Source organism: Gastrolobium bilobum, unplaced genomic scaffold (assembly GCF_033153095.1).
Source record: "Gastrolobium bilobum isolate Gb01-03AN ecotype WA unplaced genomic scaffold, APGP_CSIRO_Gbil_v1 utg4848, whole genome shotgun sequence".
Lineage (NCBI taxonomy): Eukaryota > Viridiplantae > Streptophyta > Magnoliopsida > Fabales > Fabaceae > Gastrolobium > Gastrolobium bilobum.
In genome coordinates, this window is record NW_026899359.1 from 67,572 (window position 1) to 85,038 (window position 17,467).

Below are 17,467 nucleotides of genomic sequence, written 5' to 3' on the forward strand. Positions count from 1 at the left end.
TGTAGAGTGCACCTTGTGGGGATCATTATGTGAGGAGAATCCCTCCATTTTCAGCCACAAAAATCGTGGATTTTGGGGGGGATTTTGGTGTTTTCTTGGTTTGATACATTGGTTGGAGATCATCACCTTGGACCCTAGAAAGCTATTGGTGGTAAGTTTCTACACTCTCTTTGAGTTTTCAATGAAATCATAAAATAAATGAAGGTTTTGATTATGTGTGATGAGTTGTGATAGTTAGGAACATTAAATGGTATGACTCCTTTGGAATTAAATGCTTAGAATAATAAATGATGATGATTGATGCAATAAAAATTATGGTGATTTGCAAATTTGTAACTTAGTAAAATTGATGATTGGAAAGTGTTGGAATTTCAATACTTTGTGGAATTGACAGGTTGTGTGATGGTGTAGTTGAGTTGTGGAACATTGGTATGAAGTAATTATAGGATTATGTGAAGAGAGTAAGTGTTGAATTGAACTAAAAACCTTAGAGGATACTTACTTGACGAATTCGACCTATAGGGAATTTGGAGGAAAATGATGTGAAAAATATTGTAAAATCAATGGTTGGTGCCTTGGTGTATGAATGGTTAAATGGTGAGTTAGTTCAAGGATCAAAATGATTGAGCTAGTTGAAATGAATGCAAGATAATCATTAGGCCTAAGTGTTTAGGTTTGGGTAATATTATTGTGAAATTGATTGATTTCTTGCAATTGGTTGTTGATCATTGTTCTTTGATCGTTATAGGTTCCCTCTCACGGAACCAATAGAAGTGGAATAAACTTGGAGCTTACGTGGAAGAGCATTACTTGTGGAGTTGATGTACACTCTTGGTACTAGGGTTTTATCCGCTTGTGTGTTTCGTCACACCTAGTGGAAGGTGGTGGTTGGATTTTGTGCTCTTTGACTTTGTATGAAATGGCATGTTCATGCATTATTGTTTTGTGTCACATGCTTGGAGAATGTTGTGTGACATATCTGTGATCTCTGGTTTGGACTTCCGCTGGAGATATCCCTTTGGGGGATTCCGGTCTGGTTTTGCCGTGGGGCTGACTCTAGGAGCGGTACTATGATGATCCAAACGTGAGACTTCCACTGGATAGGTCTCTTGAGGAGTTCCAGTTGGGTTTTGCCATGAGGTCGTCTCATCTATGGGAGAGGTACCAGGAAGCTTTCCGAGAGTTATATGATGGGGTCCTTGAACAGAATCCTTGTGTGGATGTTCTTGGATGTGAGCCCAGTGTGATATGATTTTGTGTGTTATGCATTTTATATGATGATCATTGTATGCACATTGAGTAAGCCATGGGGTGGAGTGATCCTCTAGTACCCTTGGTTTACTGAGATATATTTGTATATCTCACCCCGCGTTTAGGGACATCATTTCAGGTTATAGTGAGCATGGAGAATCTTTGAGCAAGAGGCCTGCTTAGTGGAGGAGTTGATCATGGTGTGCATATGGAGAGCATAGCATTTTGGAGGATTACATTTGATGCACATAGCATAGTGTCTAGCATTTTGGACTTAGGTTATGAACATATTGCATGTTGATACTGCCATGCTTTTGGGTGTTCATGACTATATTCTAAGTCTTTTGTAATTGACGGATATTTAATGTCTATTGTTCATATATTGAGATTTTGGTGAGCATGAGACTTGTCCATGGCCACACATTATGTTTTGAGGCATTTGGGAATGTTTGATGTAAATTAGCCATATGATGTGTAAATGGCAAGGAATGGAGGAATATTGTAATTGATACCTTAGACAAAGAATTATGCATGATGGAAGGGCCTAGAACCTACATTAGTAATGGTACTAGTTGTATAATTAGTATTAAAGTGTTAGGAGTAGAATACTTTGTTTATTTTCAAGTGAAAAAGCTGTCATCTGTGAATTTTACAGTAAGGTAATCGATTACCTTCAGGTGGTAATTGATTACCTGAAACAGGGGACGCAAAAATTGAGTCATTGTTATCAAAGTAATCTATTACTTTTGCATAGGTAATCGATTACCTAGTTCAATAATCGATTACCTATGAAAGGTAATCGACTACCAAAAACAGGGGAGCCCAAAATTAGCTATTGTCTGTTACTGTAGCTCTTGGTAATCGATTACCTAAAGAATGGTAATCGATTATCACTGTGCAAATTTGAAAATAAGTGATTTTATAACCATGAGTTAATGGTATTGCTTGAAAGGGTTGTAAGGATAAGTTTTATGCTTCCGCGAGTTTTGCATTTACAATTACGGTGTTGTTTTTAATTGATTACGGAAATGATTAATGTTTAAAGATAAGGACATAATAAAAGAAAAAAATTATCCGTAATTTAATTAACTCAATTACTGTGATTATAACTGCGCTTAATACCATATGCAATGATAACAGGATATGATTTTGTGTCTATCAGGATTGTATTATGGAGTGAGATTTTTATCTCCCAGTTTTCCGTTAAACAGCCGTTATGCTGTCCGTGAGACTCTGGCAGGAATGACACTTGTTGTCATATCCGGTTAATCAATGGCCACTAAAAATGGCTAATGGGATTAGTTAGTAGTTGTATGTTTTAGATTTACGCTTACGCAATTTTTCATGTGAACGATTTTGGAAATGTTTTTAGAAAACGTATTGGAAAAAGTTAACTCATATTTTTAAGAGATGATTTTATATTTAATAAAATAAAGTCTTCCGCTGTGTATTCTAAATACCATGTATGTTAACAACCGGAGCGCTACGGGGTGTTACACTTTTTTCTTCTGTTTATTTTTTTCTTTTTGATATAGACTATTTTCATTTTTTTTACTATTAATTTTTTATGTTATTTTTGTAAGTTTTTAATACATTTAATCTTATTTTTCTTCTATTTTTTGTCATCAATTTATTTCCTTATTTTTGATTTAGACATATTTGAATTTTTTTCCTCTCTTTTTAATTTTTTTTTTACTTTTAATTTTTTCAGTAAGTGTTATAAGTTTCTAACAAATTTTGTCCTTATTTTTTCTTTTTCTTTTTTCCTTTTTTGTCATCAATCTATTTTCTTCTACTAAGAAGGATAAAATTTGCAGATTAATAAAAATTTTAACAGCGTTAAAAATGAATTTGAATAAAAAATATATAGAGAGAGTAAGTGATTCCAAAACTAAATTATATGAAAAAAATTAAACTTTTCCCAAAAATATAATACATTCTTTAAAAGCGTCTTGGATGAGTAGTGGAGGTATGGTGCTAATTTAGAAAATATGGAGGGATCAAGTTGAATGATAAACCAGTGCATTGCCAAACCTAATATTGGAGTTACTATCTTGTTTTATATTTCTACTGTTAAAAATATAACTGCATTTGTTTTTCCTGTTATTTTAATTAAATCATTATCAAATTATTAAAATAAGAGTTCAAGAATGCCTTATATTGTGTTCACTCGAAATTCTAATGAAATATGATTTGGAATCCTCAAAGCAAAACATATCTGACTTATTCCACTAGTAAGATTCTCTTGCCTAGTAGATAACCCAAATGAGAGCCAGATTGACAACATTGAGAAATACCACTAGAAAATTGGTCTTAATTAAGCATAAGTAATTAGGATAGTTGACACAAAAAACCAGATGACTTACTTGATAAAATGATTACATATATCACCAATTGATAGAGACAGTGAGGATTTTTTTTTTTTTTTTTTTTTTTCGTCTTTTCGGTCCTTGGAGAGGATGACTGATTCAAAAGGGCGTTTCATTGGTTCTAGGAATGTAGCCATCATGAGGTACCCTCCTAAATGGTTTGCAAAGACGTTTTCTTGCTATTGCAACCGCGTGGAAGTTTCCACCCAAATCCCAAACAATGCAAAATTTCTAACTTAACACGGTGAATATCTCTGCCCCACCCACACACTTTAGTTTTTGGAGCCTTGTGCACATACGTGTATATATATTCAGCTCATTCCAAAAATTTTAAACGGTAACATAGACCCATAATCAAATACAAGTAAGCTACAGAATCAATGGAAGATCTCCCACCTGGTTTTCGCTTCTTCCCTACAGAAGAAGAGCTAGTTGGCTTCTACTTAAACAACAAGCTACAAGCCCAAAGAAACGCCATAGACAGAGTTATCCCAGTTATTGACATCAATGGTGTAGAGCCGTGGAACCTTCCAAGTAAAATACACAAACTCTCAAACTCCCTTACTCTTCATTATTCTCAGCTAGAAAGTTCTGTAGTTTCATTCATGTTTTGATCATTGTTTTGCAAAAAAAGCTGTTATAATTTTAAAAGACACAACTTAGTAGGATAATATATTATGAGAGAGAATATTAAAATGCTCCAAATTATGTGTTTTAAAATGGGACTTGTTAAGTAGTTAGGATTGGTATACCGGCGAGGGATTTGAGTATGTTGTATTATATTATCTGTTCGATTACCACTTATATTAAAAAAAAATATGAGACATGCTTTTTCCCTTGTATTTTTCAACACAGGATGAGTTTGCTAAAATGATTTGATATTCTTGTAGCACTAGCTGGGGAACTGTGTCGTGGGGACACAGAGCAATGGTTTTTCTTTTCACCCGCTCAAGAGAGGGAAGCCAAGGGAGGCAGACCCAACAGAACCACAGCTTGTGGGTATTGGAAGGCCACAGGTTCTCCTGGCTATGTTTACTCTTCTGACAACAAAGTAATTGGGTTGAAGAAAACCATGGTATTCTACAAAGGGAAAGCTCCTACCGGAAGAAAAACCAAATGGAAGATGAATGAATACAGAGCCATCCAAGTTTCTAACCAATCCACCACTGCCACCCCTCAGGTATATTATAATATGAGAAAAACTAATGTTATGTTAGATGTAATAACTTTTTCTCCTACACACTCTTCGATAAGTGTGTCATCGTTTTCTTTTCTTTTCATTTTTTCAGATTGTGGAACTCATAAATTTATCTCTATAACATGAGATAACTTATCTCATTTAACATGAGATTAATAAAACCCTTATAATATATACAAGGTGCTATATAATAAAAAAAAATCATGTATTTCAACATTTTTTACCTATATTTAGTTTAACCGGCTAATTGACCATTTTGCCTCTAATTAATTAATTAATAATTATTTTGCTTCTGATTCAAAACTATTCACCAATCTGTCTCTCTTTAATCGATTAACTTACATTTTTAATCGATTAAATGATTGTTGGGAGATTTAATCGACTAAATCTCTCTACTTAATCGATTAAAAAATCATACTGACTTGTTTCCCTTTGTTGCCTGTTGGGAGATTTAATCGATTAAATAGGGAGATTTAGTCGATTAAATCTCCCAACAGCCATTTTTGCATGTTTTGACCATTTAATCGATTAAAAATGCAATGTAGTCGATTAAAGAGGGGCAGATTGATAGATAATTTCAAATCAGGGACAAAATGATTATTAATTAATTAATGAAGGATAAAAGGGTGAAAAAGCCTAGTTTAACTGGTAAGAAATTATTCCAATTTAATATAATTGTGTTGTGTTAAAATTTGATAAGGAGAATTTTGTAACTGTATATTCTTATCGGGCTCAAATCGTAGAAGATTATTAGTTGGGTAATCGATGAACTGATGAATAATATAAAAAAATAAAATAAAATTACATGTTTGTTCTATTGAAGTAAAAATACTTGTAAAACTTGATTCAATTTGGTTTTGCAAGAATTCTGATTATGATAATCTTTTGGTGTTTAGTTGAGGCGGGAATTCAGCTTGTGTCGGGTTTATGTCATATCTGGAAGCTTTCGAGCATTTGATCGACGCCCATTAGAGAAGGAAATTAGAGTAGAGTCGCGGGTTCAAGATATTGCACGTGCTCAGCAGCCTGCAAGGGTGGATGGAACAAGTTCATCTGAAAATTCACACTTAGGAGGACCCCACCATAGTGCTTATCCTCAAGAAGCTGGAGGGTCAAGTAGCACAAAATCAAATTTACATAATAACGAGGTCCAACTCCAAGAACCGTCATGGGAATGGGAATGGGAACAAGTCAAATGGCTCTAACTCAAAGCCATGCTTAGATCTCAACCAAGACCCCTCAAGCAATTAATGACTCATATATCAACCAATATGTAACATAATCGTCATACTTGTTTAGAATAGGATTGATTTACCATAGCAAAATAAAGTAATTGTAAAAGATCATAGGAAGAAGGTAGCTTTTTCTCCTTTGATTTTTTTTTTTTTTTTTCATTTAAACCCCAATTAGTTTGCTAATTGCTTGTATGTACACGACTGTTCCTAGTATATATGGTGATTTAATTTAACAACTTGATACTTATCATAAGTCGGATATTAAAGTTTTCATAACATATTTTTGCATTTGGTATGAGCCTTCTCGTGAGATTAAAATTAAAATTGTACCCAAGCAACCTAAGGAAAGCAAAATTTGCAGTGCCATTTTTTTTCGCAATTTTTTCATAATTCTTATCTTTTCGTAAGATGTTATTTTGCAAATTATTGTGCTATATTATTTTTCAAAAATATTACCTAAAAATTAGAAGTAATTCATCAAAGAACTAAAGAAGATATTTATGTGATAACATTAGAAATATAATAATTTATGTATTTGTAACTTATTTTGAGTTACCAACCAATCAGGAGCAGCCAGCAGCACGTAAGTTTATTCAATTCAATTCAAAATTTTAAACTCTAACAAACCAAAATAAAAAATAATAATAATAATTTCCACCTAATAATAATAATAAAATAATAGCTAGCGATTTCAACGTTTTGCTTTGATAAGAACATCGTTGTGGTTCCCATGGGAACCGGAAGATCTAGCTAGAAAAGGAGGAGGGAGGAGCAGCAGAGAACTTTCTCCGTAATCTTCTGGAAAGTTCTTCGCGGATGGCGATCCTCTACGCTTTGGTGGCCAGAGGCACGGTGGTGCTGGCGGAGTTCAGCGCCGTCACCGGCAACACAGGCGCCGTGGCCCGCCGCATACTCGAGAAGATTCCGGCGGAGTCCGACTCCAGGCTTTGCTTCTCTCAGGATCGCTATATCTTTCACATACTCCGATCCGATGGCGTAACCTACCTCTGTATGGCCAACGACGCCTTTGGAAGTGAGTAGTTCCAGTTCTTCTCACCGTTCGTACTTTTTTTTTTCTTCTTCTTAATCTCGTCGTTGTGCGATCCGATTCACTTTCAGTAAAAAACATTGGTTCTACAGAGTTGTGTGTTAGATGCTAGTTTGAACTCCTTGTGAGATGAGTAATGTTGCTTGGACGAACTCTTCTGCTTAAAGTAAAGAAAAAATTTTCGTTTAAAGGTAAAGTAACCACAAGCGAGGATATGAATTGGATAAATTTAAAAGAAAAAGAAAAAAATAGTGTTTGTGAAGAAAATGTTTGTGGAAGTAGCATTACTCTGTTCATAAAGGAAATAGGGCTGACCTTGGTATCTTAATTACAGATAATTGTTCTTTAGAATAGGGAATGTCTTTATTTGATTGCTTTTGTGTACATATTTTGTTTTCACTTTGGATGAATTAGAAAAATGTAAAAAATAAATAAATATCAACAGGATTGGTGTGCTAAAATTGAACAAGCCGTGATTGAAGTCTGCAAGCTCGTTTCTGCATCAGTTCATTGACTGGGAGATTCAAAATGTAGTGCAGAGAGTTGTTCTTGAGAATCGTTTGCAGCTTATATTGAACTTTGGGGACTGACATCCTCTTTGGTAGCTAGTATGAGTTCCTCCATTTTTCGGGATTTCCTGCAATTGATTCTCATTTCTCTATCCTTAAAATGATTGATTATATTGCATGGCAGTAGCATGATATCTAACGCAGTCAATGCTTCTGAAAGACTCTTTTTCAGAAGGAAACTGTCAGGAGCAAAGTCTTTGAACTGTCAGTAACTATAGGAACCATGTGAGTTTTCAAAACATGATCCCAAGTCTTTGCCTTACCAGACTGCCAAAAAAGACAATCCCTATTTTGATTAAAATGCTATGATGCACAATATCCTATTAAACCTTGACACGATTTAAACTGTTTTATATGGCTAAGCAACTGATGAAGAAGATTGTTTCAGAATTGTTTAACTAAACCACACAGCTCTTTAATGTCTGAGATTGCACAACTTTAGCTTCTTAAATTACAGGAATTCCTGTTGCTGTGTAGTGTGACACACAAAATAGTGTATTCCAACAAGCCTTCCAGAACCAGACAGAGGCCAAGCCCCATCTCTTTACAAGTCTTTTACTATATTAAATGATGTTTTGCTTTGAAAAGTTATAAATGGATTCTAGTTATCCTGCACTAGAGATGTGTTATCATTATTTACAAAATTTTGAAACACTAAAGGCTACCTTTGTGTTAAGTATAACAGTGTGCCCATTTTATAGCTTCCTGCTGATTGGAAGTTTCCTAATTTGTATTTAAAAAGACACTCCTAGGTCACTAAGAAAATTAAGGTTTTCATGATTGTGTTTCTTGGGAAATCCTTTTAGGGTCTGTTTAGCAAGTGGAAATAGTAGCAAAACACATCTGCAAAGCTCAATTATATTTAAGATGACGCTATTTATAATGACAGTTGAAATCAACCATCAGTGCTTGCTGCATGAATGTACTTCCTGTCAATCCATAAAAGATACAGAGCTAATGTTATCCTGAAATGAAGTGGGGAGGGGGAGGGCTAAACTAGGCCCCTTTTAACTACATTAGATTTGCTATAACATTCTTCTGAAGCTTTATTGACTCTTGAGCTAGAAACACATTTTCAGCTATTCTCCTCACTTTCAACGAGGTCAGATTTGTTCGAACCATTAAATCAGCCAATTACTCCTATAATATATTAGCAAGTAGTAATCATATGCTTATAAACCTTATTGCTGGAGGATTTAAGCTCATAATTGATAGATCTATTACTTTATTTGAGGCTCCAAATATTACTATCTCAGAGAAGATAGACATTGCTAGTGATTTTCAATATTCATTCCAGAAGTAGTTCTGTCAATTTAATATTTACTGGTCCAAGCTGTTGTCTGACTTCCCATTTTTTATATAAACCTTTAACTGCAAGAGATGATGTAGGGGATTAGTAGATTTATCTCTGAATAGCAATAACTAGCAATCATTAACAAAACCATAATCCAAGCAGTTACTATGCTGTTTTAATCTTCGTTACTGTTTTCATGTGCTTATTATGTCCCATTTTCTCTTTATCCAGGGAGAATCCCTTTCTCGTACTTGGAAGATATCCAAATGAGGTTCATGAAGAACTACGGCAGAGTTGCCAATTATGCACCAGCTTATGCAATGAATGATGAGTTTTCAAGGGTTTTGCATCAGCAAATGGAATTTTTTTCTAGTAATCCTAATGTCGATACCCTCAGTCGTGTACGGGGTGAAGTTGGTGAGGCAAGTGCACTTCAAAGAAAACATTGTTCCACTCTATTTTGTCTTTCTCATGCATCCTCACCGGTTTATTTATCTAGCACAAAAGTGAGCTACTCAAGTTTCATGATATGATTGGTGAAGTTGTGCTCTGGCTTATTTTATATGCAACCCTTTTTTTCTGTTGATACCAAAACAAACAATCTGGTCTGTGGGAGCAAAGAAAAACACAAATGTGATAATATCATTTCAATATGTTTGTTTTTGCCCCAGTTTTTACTTTCAGCAAAAATGAAAGCCATAATATGAGTTATTATATATAGGAATAGTCTATGATAGAAATTGGTAAGCTAAGCAGAAGTGGTATACCTCTTGACTTGAAATGTTCTAATGTCTTTACAAGGTGTATGGCTCATCCCAAGGGATGATGGCCAAGAATCCTTACTAGCAAAGTTATTACCTTTCTTCTTAGAACTCACTATATATTGATTACTTTGCAAACATGTTTCTGAAGAGCGTTGTATTGGATTTCAAGTTGTATAGATGCTGTAATGCTCTTTACTTTATTGGTGTTTAGTTATCATGCATCTATGGCTATTTAAGTCCTTTCATTTAGTTTGACTTAGTTGGTGACGTTAGAACTTTCAATCTATCATACAGATACGCACTATCATGGTGGACAACATTGAGAAAATATTAGAGAGAGGTGACCGGATTGAGCTTCTTGTTGATAAGACAGCAACAATGCAAGACAGTGCATTTCACTTTAGGAAACAGTCAAAGGGCCTTCGAAGAGCTCTTTGGATGAAAAATTTTAAACTCCTGTGAGTCAAATTTCTTTCATATGCTTAATATAAAGAACATATATTTTGGAATGTATACATATTAGATTTGGGATACCAAAAGTTGTTTGGATTTAAAGTTCCGAGGGCTGGGCTTTTGTCCTTCTTCTATCCTTGCCCTGACTGTCTGTTTTTGTGTCTTTACCAGGGCGCTATTGACATGTCTGATTGTTGTCTTTCTTTACTTTATAATTGCTGTTTGTTGTGGAGGTGTCACTCTACCGTCCTGCAGATCCTAATTGTCACTGCTGCTTTATATTTTCTGAGCTCTGCAATTATCGAGATATTTTCTGTCAATATGTACATTGGAGGGCACTTTGATATTCCAGATAGCCGAGTGGGAAAATTTGACAAAGGGTCCAGAAACAGTTTCATATATTTTCTTGCTTATGTCGTTCTTGGTTCTGTATTATAAAAGTAGTGCTGAAGCCTAACAGGGTACTATTCTATGATTATGGGGCATCTTTCTGTAAATGTATATTTTTACTATCTTTTATATTCTAGCTTTAAATTATTATTATTTTTAATTTAATGCAATTTATTTGTATACATAATGGCCTTTTTTATGTGATGGAACCAGATTATTGAAGGTCCATCATTATGCTTATCAGTTATCGTCGTCGTCATTATTATTATTATTATTATTATTATGATATGAGCTGGCTATTGAGATTAAGGGTTAAGAGTGATTGTTTCCCTGTTCGTTTAATTGATGGACGGTTCTACACATTTCAATACAATGATGGTTTGATATGAAAAGTTGATTAGATATTGCCAAGAAGACAGATATAGTGTAAAATTGGCTTATTGGTGACCAATAATGATGAAAGAAGCTAAAGCATTTGGAAAGTAGTCATTAAATCTAGTTGGAAGAAGCAGCTTTCAAGTTTCAAGATAGGCTACAAATAAATGCATCTGGTCTAACAATTACTCGTTTAAGTACTCGGATTTGTTTGGCCGGATTAATGAGATTAACTCGAATCTTTCCAGGTTGTTTATTGTCAATATGTTACAAAGTGCCTTGTAACATTAGCTAGAATGATGAGCTATCTTTGGAATCCATTGGATGATGGTCTGATCTCTGATGGGAGGTTGTGAAATACATGCACACTTTTTTTTTTGTTTTTTTTTTTTCTTGTAGTTGAACTTGCATGATTAGTAGAACTATACTTTATCAACAGCAAATTGATTATTTTGCTTCTGGAAATTATTTCTGTTGAATGTGAAATAAACATCTAACCCTTATACAAATAATAGCCTGATTCTACAAGTTGCCTCTCTTGCTATATATGTGTTTTAAAAAAAAAAACACACACACAAGTTGGTGTTGAGCTACAAATTATGGATTTATTCTCTCTCATGTTGTAAAAGATAAATTTATTTCTACATACACATAAAAGTATGTGGGTTCATGTTTTCTTTTTTTTTTCTCTATCTCCTTTTCACATCCTTTTCACATGAATCTCACACACACAAACTTTTTTGTGTGTAAAAAATAAATTAAAATCAATAAACCCACAAATTATTTTGTCCACAAACTAGAAGGGATGATGATTGCAGTGTTAATATTAAGCGGGAGAGATGCACAGGTGAAGGTGGGTTTTATAGATGGCTTGTGAAAATGTTGAGGATATTCATGCTTTGGTGGTAGCGTGTGAGCTGGTTGGGTTGATGAAAGAGGAGGTACTGTCGGAGCGGCCTTATGCAGCGGCGGATTCTGGTGAGTGACTCGCGGAGCTGGTGCTGGTGGATCCTTCTAAGTTCCATGCATTGGTGGCGAAGTTGAAGGACGTCCTCATGGTGGTGGTTCGGATTGAGACGCGGACAAGGACGAGGATTGTGGCTCAGCATGGTGGGGAGGAGACTGTTGTGGCTAATATAATCTTGGAGCTGATCAATATGGCGAAAGAGGCGGTCCACATGGTGGCGGCACTGGTGATGCGGGTGGTGGTGATGGAGGTGGGTCAGCCATGTAGACTGGCGAAGATGGCGGAGCACCACTGTAATGCGGTGGAGCGGATAAAACGGTGGGCACCCCCCTGATGCCATAGTACAAAAGGCAGAGGTATTAAGATTGGGCATATAAGAAAAATAAAATTTGTATGGTGTGTAGTCAACTTATGCTGTATCAAGGTGGGTCTCTGTCTTTAAATTTTGGGCTGAATTTATGGATGAATACTACTTTGGTGGCGAATTCACGAGTTGGCAGTTACAGCATGTGTGAAATAAGTCTCTCTTGTGTGGATTTTTTTTTTGGTAGGTCAGAGCTTCATCCCCATATCCCCTTTTTGCTTTTACACACGACTCATTCACATTCTTCTCTGGAAATTGAACATTCATTTTGCTCTCCGGAAACAATTGGCATGCATCGTTGATTCTATTGATTATATGTATGTCTTAGGCCGTGTATGGCGAGAGATTATTTTTCTTGTTTTATATTTTTAATTGTGTGTTACACCAGCTATAATATTAAAAATATGAGAGATAATAAAGATCTATATAATTAACGTATACATATTTAATAACTCACATACAAATTTAATGGTAGTATATACCATTTTTTCATTCTCTCAAAGAATCATACAAATAGAAGGTTGATACCATCGGATACAGTTTTGATCGATTTTACCAATTCTTTAAAAAAGTAAATTGAATTTTTTTTTTTTTGGAAATCATGCTCGAATTGGATCCTTTTTCTTTCTCTATCAAAAATATATTTACGAAGTTGTTCTAATTTATTAATTTTCATTAACCTTAGATATTTGTCTCTTATAAATGAATCAACTCGAGCTCCCTCGTGTACTATACTATTTACATAATCAATATCTCTTGTTATAGTACTATACTATAATAAGAGATTTTACATGCATTAGGTACACTTAAAAAAATTATCAGACAATTTTTTCACCTCAACAAATTTGATATATGTGTAAAAATTTGTATGTACAACTACCATTTTCACTAGGGTTTTTTTTTCTTGATTGTTAAACGAATCAATGTGGGACTTCAAGCATTAGGTCTGATATCATGTCTTAACCAAAAACTTTAAGACATTGACTTTATGGGTCATTCCATTTATATGAATGTCACTTAGCTAATTAATCAATGTGAAACTTTCTTAGACTTCAATATTCTAACACTAGCATCCAGTCTAGTACCAAATATTCTAACACTAGCATCCAGTCTAGTACCAAAATTCAAATTCATAATAAGTTTTAGTTTTGCGATTATATATAAGCTAGAAGTTTGACCACATGAAGACCTTAAAGCACATTTTGCATTGGAGAAAGAATCTAAAATGAAAAATAGATTATCATGTGCTAGAATATTAAGTTCAAATTCAAAAGCTCACTCTCACATACGTCACCATGAAGAAATCGTCTCTAAGGAGGCTTCCCAAATCAACAATCGCTGCTTTGATACTTTAGCCCTAATTCATATGAAACTCCTTTATAAAAGCAATCTCAAGTCACCTATAATTTTAACCAATAAAAGTACTTTGTTGCCTCACCCACTAGCTAGGAACAATTACGGGGATCCCCCAATTTAGTCATCTACCAATTATAAATATCAATGTTCTAAATACAAGGTGATATCTTCTCTCAATATACTTAAACCTGCTTAAATAAATTCTGACTGGAACATCAAAGTGTCTTGCAGGGACATCCCCTTACTTGGTTCACTTGAAGGCCTGAAAAAGAGCTACGTCAAATGATCAACAAATGAACTTCATCAATCATGGTTAGCCCAAAAATTTTCACTTTTTATCATTAACATTGTTTATGGGGAGGTAAACTTTAATTCTCACACCAGGGTATGATCCCGTAAACTTCTTTTCATGCAAATTTTCAAAGTCATCAGGGTAAGATTCCACAAACTTCTTTTCACGGGGATTGTGACACCCCGTATATATCCAGTAATGTTATCATACAATCGTATTAAGCAGCGCTTAATTAAAAATGCGGAATATCTTTTTCTTTTCAATTATGATGTCATTATCATTACCAACTTGCTTATTAATCAATTAATAAAACATCGCCTGTATGTAATTGCAATAAAATAGCTAACTGAAATACCTTATAACATAGATAATAAAAGTGTGTCTCTAGAAATCACGGAACTACCACAAGTAGGCCGGACCAACTAGCAGTTTATACAACTCCAATCTAAAAGTACTAACATAAAGTGTCATGGACAATCCCCATGCTCACTCAAATAAGGCAACACGCCCAACATCAGTCTCAACAACAACATAATCATAAATAGCGGAAAACATAAACAGCATCCAAACCCAGTCATGGCAGCAATACAGCATAATATCATAATCAGCTAAGCTCTGGCCTTCTGCCGCCAGAGGCATCAGTCACCATACTACCTGAACCTGAAATAAGCATTCCCCAAACGTGGGGTGAGATCTCTAAACAAGAAATATCAGTAAGACAAGGGGTCCTCAAGGATCTTCCACCCCAAGCTCACTTACATGTGTAATATAAGTTTAAAAGCAGCTCATCAATATCATTTCTAAAACAGTGCAATGCAGCAGATAATCATGTCATGTGTGTCAATTCTATTCTACTGGCCAGAGAAATGCAGGATTTATATACGCCAAATACCCACACATAGTGCAAGACGCCACTTGCATTCACCCCGGATCACCATATCGTATGATGCCACATACTCAGGCTTACCGTCAAGATGAAACAACACATGCATATTAAAAGCCATCACACATAAAGCTCAACAGCATTCAAATATTCAAAGCATGTAACACAGCATGCATATAACCACACCCCCATGGGACATGGTGGAACCACAACATGGCTAAACCGAGGACACGAAAGCTTACCTTGCAAGCTAACACCCAAAGCCAAGAGTCCACAACTCAAAGTCCAAACACAGCAGATTCACAATCTGTTATGGACCAATACTATATCAATAATAATGCACCACAAGCATAAAACTTAAAGACAACGCCTTTCCTTTACGTTTTACGTCTTAAGGCTCCATACCAAGCCATAAGCCCTTAATCACTTGATTCTGACTTAGTTCATTAATTACAGAAGTTCAACTTCATCAAACTAGGGTCCACAAACCCCCAATAGCCTATTGTACACACAGCACAGCTGCTATTCTTCGAAATCCCAGAATATCCGGATATTCCACGGGACATATCCGGATATGCAATATCCGGATATCTCACTGTACATATCTGGATATACAATATCTGGATATCCAGATTCCCATATCCGGATATCTAAATCCCATATCCGGATATCACATATCTGGATATTTCTCGGGCAGATATCCGGATATTTCACGACAGAATGCAGAAACTGCATTTCGTGAAGATATCCTTCCAAGGTTGGGTTTTTACTGATTTTAGACACTTAAACATGCATTTCTAGGTGTGTTTGACCAACCCCAACATTAAGTTATCATCTTTTAACCTTTGCATGCACCAAGGTTCCATTTTAAGCTCAAAGACTCAAGATCAAAGGTGATGAAGCTTACCCAAGCTCAAACTCAGAATGAAGGCTCTTGGAGCTCACAAGAAACTCCTAATGGTTCTGTCTCAACACTGTGCACGAAAATGCACACCAAGAAGGGTCCTTTCTTCACAAAGGTTGGCACTTTGAAGCTCACAAGCCAAGGAGAAAGCTCCAACACCACAAACCACCAACTCAGCCTCTTCACAACCACAAAACAGCCCCCAACACTCAGAAATAAGGCCTCCAACACTCTCCTAAGGTCACTCTCACTCACACCAAGTGTTTAAGAGAAGAGAATTGAAAGGAAATGGCTTCAAGCCTCAAGAATGGAGAAGAGAAGCCAAAAACAGTGTTTGAAAAATCTGGTCAGCCACCCTCCATGCGTAGGAGTCTGTTTTCTAGGGTTTTGTGCCCTCACCTAAGGCTTATATAGGCGGTTAAGTTTCAAACACACAGTATTAGCTTTAATTGCTACGCTTAGCATTTTAATCCCAAACTCTGGATTCTTAACCTACTCAATTTTATAAGAATTATCATATTTTTCTTATAATTTTTGGAGCACCTTTCCGGTACGCACTTTTCAAAGCCAGTACCAGTTTCTAGCACCAGTTCTCATTATTTGGACTTGAAACTCGTTTTAAAAGTCCTACATATTATTCTAGTAATTATCATGCACTTATTATAATTTTCTGGGATACTTTTTCGGTACACATTTATACGGACTAGCAGAAGCGGTATCTGCACTTTTCTTCCGAAAAATGACTTTCAGCATTCTTAATCACTTACTGTAATTATTAAAGCCTCATAATAATTATTAGGGTTAATTACGGAATCATTTCCTATTTTCTCATAATTTATTAATTAAATTCCTTAATTAACGGTGCGGGTTCTTACAGGGATATACATCACGCAATCTTTCAATGTCGACCTGTAAATTTTCAAAGTCATCAAGGTAAGATCCTGTTTCAAAGTCATTGAGGTATAATTTCGCAAACTTTTTTTCCTGGGGATAAACATCATGTAAACTTCCAAAGTCATTCCGTGAACTTTCAAAGTCTTCCACCAAACTTTCAAAGTCATCAGGGTCTGATCCCACAAACTTCTTTTCGTGGAGATATACATTTCGCAAATTTTCAAAGTTAGGGGGTTATGATTCAGCAAATTTCTTTTCATGGGGATACACATCCCGCAAATTTTCAAAGTCACTAGGGTATGATCCTGTAAAAAAAATTTCATCTCGAACTTTCAAAGTAATCTCGCAAACTTTCAAAATCATCAGAGTATGATCCTGCAAACTTCTTTCCATGAGGATATGCATCATAAATTTTCAAAGTCATCAAGGCATGATCCCGCAAAATTCTTTTCACGGGGATATATATCCCTTGAATTCTTGTTCATGAAGATTTACATCTAGCAAACTATCTTTCAAAAAATATGGGTACGTCTCATTTATCCCTTGCTCGTGGGAATACACATCCCGAAAATCATCCCAAAAATTAAAGGGAAGCATAAATAAAAAGAAATCCCTCAAAATTAAAAGGTAACCTACGCAAATTATGTAAATTACAGTGGGTCACCAATGGTTTAAGAGAGCACTACCAACCCCCAAGGGTAGCTCAGTTGGCAGCTGAGCTCCCAAGGGATTGCTTGGTGCAGGGATCAAACCCTGCTTCAAGCAGTTTCTTGGAAAATCTTTGGGGGCTAGAGGATAAGCCAAAAATCTTCGGTTGGAGGATTAGTCTCGTCCTTTCTCCGGTTGCGAAGCTTAGTGCAC

General features: G+C 35.4%; 2 protein-coding genes across 2 annotated transcripts; both read left to right on the forward strand.

Moving 5' to 3' along the window:
• Positions 1-3,979: 3,979 nt before the first annotated feature.
• Positions 3,980-6,247, forward strand: LOC133289880 (NAC domain-containing protein 90-like). The gene is made up of 3 exons (XM_061487905.1): positions 3,980-4,154; positions 4,511-4,800; positions 5,715-6,247. Exons 1-3 carry the CDS (start codon positions 4,001-4,003, stop codon positions 6,021-6,023), a joined length of 753 nt encoding a protein of 250 aa, XP_061343889.1. The 5' UTR covers positions 3,980-4,000; the 3' UTR covers positions 6,024-6,247.
• A 497-nt stretch (positions 6,248-6,744) lies between these two features.
• On the forward strand, positions 6,745-10,804 carry LOC133289862 (vesicle-associated membrane protein 714). Its single transcript, XM_061487878.1, has 4 exons — positions 6,745-7,086; positions 9,196-9,386; positions 10,023-10,186; positions 10,353-10,804. The coding sequence occupies exons 1-4, from the start codon at positions 6,870-6,872 to the stop codon at positions 10,441-10,443; spliced, it is 663 nt and encodes a 220-aa protein (XP_061343862.1). The 5' UTR covers positions 6,745-6,869; the 3' UTR covers positions 10,444-10,804.
• The last annotated feature ends 6,663 nt before the right edge of the window (positions 10,805-17,467 follow it).